At 54.8% G+C, this 2,224-nt stretch overlaps 1 protein-coding gene across 1 annotated transcript in view; it reads left to right on the plus strand.

The window, feature by feature from the left end:
* Positions 1–2,224, plus strand: part of PTSG_08603 (uncharacterized protein) — a gene marked incomplete at both ends in the record, with an annotated part of 7,433 nt that overhangs the window by 1,726 nt on the left and 3,483 nt on the right. Inside the window, 6 exons of the mRNA XM_004990336.1 lie at positions 84–108; positions 342–421; positions 785–970; positions 1,182–1,286; positions 1,506–1,640; positions 1,918–2,058. Coding sequence (XP_004990393.1) covers positions 84–108; positions 342–421; positions 785–970; positions 1,182–1,286; positions 1,506–1,640; positions 1,918–2,058 — 672 coding nt within the window. The remainder of the gene's footprint in view (positions 1–83; positions 109–341; positions 422–784; positions 971–1,181; positions 1,287–1,505; positions 1,641–1,917; positions 2,059–2,224) is intronic.

Raw genomic sequence — 2,224 nt, forward strand, 5'->3', positions numbered from 1 at the left:
CCATCCAACCATCCATCTTTGCCTCGGCAGGTGCGCGGTGGCGCTGCAACCCTGTGCCCAATATGTCAACGACATTCCCCCAGGACTTTTTTTACGACCGCGTCAAGGGTGAGGCATGGAGTGGCGATTGTGTGCATGTGTTTGCTCGTTCGTTTGTTTGTGTGCGATCAACCCGCATGCTTTGTTTTGTGTTGCTGCGTGCGCTGGGTGTATGCAGCAAGGGCCAAACAACCCACCCTTTACCATCACACACATACACACACACGCGCGCGCGCACACACCACGCACACGCTTTTCTTCACATTGTCTCACGTGCATGCGCTGCTGTGCGCCAATGCGAGCAGGAGAGCTCGTCGACCGAGCGGGACGGCCCGATCTCAACACGGCCTCTGTCGAGTACATTGCGCCGTCAGACTACATGGTGCGCTCTCAGTGGTGGCGCACATGCGGCTGATTGTCGTAGAGGCTGGTGTGACCGAGCTGCGTGTTGCTGGCATGTGTGTATGTGTGTGTGTGTGTGTTTGTGTGTGTGTGTGTGTGTGTGTGTGTGTGTGTGTGTGTGTGTGTGTGTGTGTGTGTGTGTGTGTGTGTGCGTGCGTCCTCATGTGGGTGATCGCCACCGACCTTTACACAAACTCAACGCATCTCCCGCCTTTGTCCCCATTGTTGACTCCCACTTCCACCCGTCCATTCATCCATATGTCCATGCACACACGCCCTTACCCTTCCCCAACACTGCTTCTTCTCAAACCACCACCACCGCCACCACCACCACTACCACCAGGTGCGGCCGCCCCAGCCGTGCGTGTTTGCGTTCTGCATCGACGTGTCGTCGCCTGCGGTGGTGTCTGGGATGGTGGCGGCGGTGTGCAAGGCGCTGCTGGAGAACCTGGACCGCCTGACTGGCGATGAGCGCACGCGTGTCGCCATCATCACCTTTGACAACACCGTCCACTTTTACAACCTCAACGTCAGTTGCCCCATTGCTGCTGCCTCGAATGAGCTGCACTTTGCTTGTGTGCTGTGTGTGTGTGGTGTGCTGTGTGTGTGTGTGTGTTGTGAACACCTTCTCTCCAACCATCGTCTTCGCTTGAGGCGCACTATTCACAATACCACCATCATCACCATCACCATCATTATCACCCATCACCACTTCATCGCCACCGTGTTGCCTGCTGCAGGAGAAGTTGGCGCAGCCGCAGAAGCTCGTGATGACGGACATTGACGACCCATTCCTGCCGTATTCCATGGAAGACCTCCTTGTCTCCCTCAACGACTCAAAGGAGGTGCGCGGTGGTCATCGTGGTGCTGTAACCTGCGGTGGCGTGGCGTGGTTGTTGTGGCTGTTGTGGGTTGTTGTTGCAACTGCAGTTTGCTTTCTTTTACAACATTGGCGCAACCCACATCACTTCACACGACACCGCAAGCGCATGTGTCTCTCACCAATCACCAATTATCAATCACCAATCACCAATCACCAACCCCTCCCCGAAACCCCTTTGCAGCTTGTCAAGTCGCTGCTTGAGTCCATCCCGGACATGCACGCGCGTCCGCTGTCGAGCGACACGTGCACGGGCGCCGTCCTCAAGGCCGCCCGTCTCCTCATGGGCGGAATCGGCGGCCGCATCTCCGTCTTCCAGGTGCACACACGTGTTTGTTTGTTTGTTTGTTTTGTTTTGTTTGTTTGTTTTTTTTTGTTCGGTTTGTTTGTTTCTTTTGTTTGTTTGTTTGTTTGTTTGTTTGTTTTTTTGTTCGTTTGGTTGCTTGTTTTGTTTGTTTGGTTGGTTATGTTTTTTTGTTTGTTTGTTTGTTTGTTTGACTGCACGGGTTGCACGACACCTGCAGTGGCGCAGTCAAGCATCTCTCTTTGCCTCACCTTCATGCCCACATCACCATGTCTACACTCCCTTGCACCAGACTGGCCGTCCCTCCATTGGGCCTGGCGCCATTCCCGACACGCAGCCGCCAAACCCAATGTACGACCCTCTCCCCCCCCCCCCAAAATACAAAACACGCCGCTGCATGCGTGCAAGCAAGCGAGCGGGTGTGCGATGTGGTGTCTCCCTTCACGTCGCAGTTTGCTGCACTCACCCTGCCATCACCACTTGTGCATGCCCTGTGTGTGTGTGTGTGTGTGTGTGTGTGTGTGTGTGTGTGTGTGTGTGTGTGTGTGTGTGTGTGTGTGTGTGTGTGTGTGTGTGCGTGATGTGTGTGTGTGTGTGTT

Source organism: Salpingoeca rosetta (assembly GCF_000188695.1).
Source record: "Salpingoeca rosetta unplaced genomic scaffold supercont1.24, whole genome shotgun sequence".
In the NCBI taxonomy this organism is placed as follows: domain Eukaryota; class Choanoflagellata; order Craspedida; family Salpingoecidae; genus Salpingoeca; species Salpingoeca rosetta.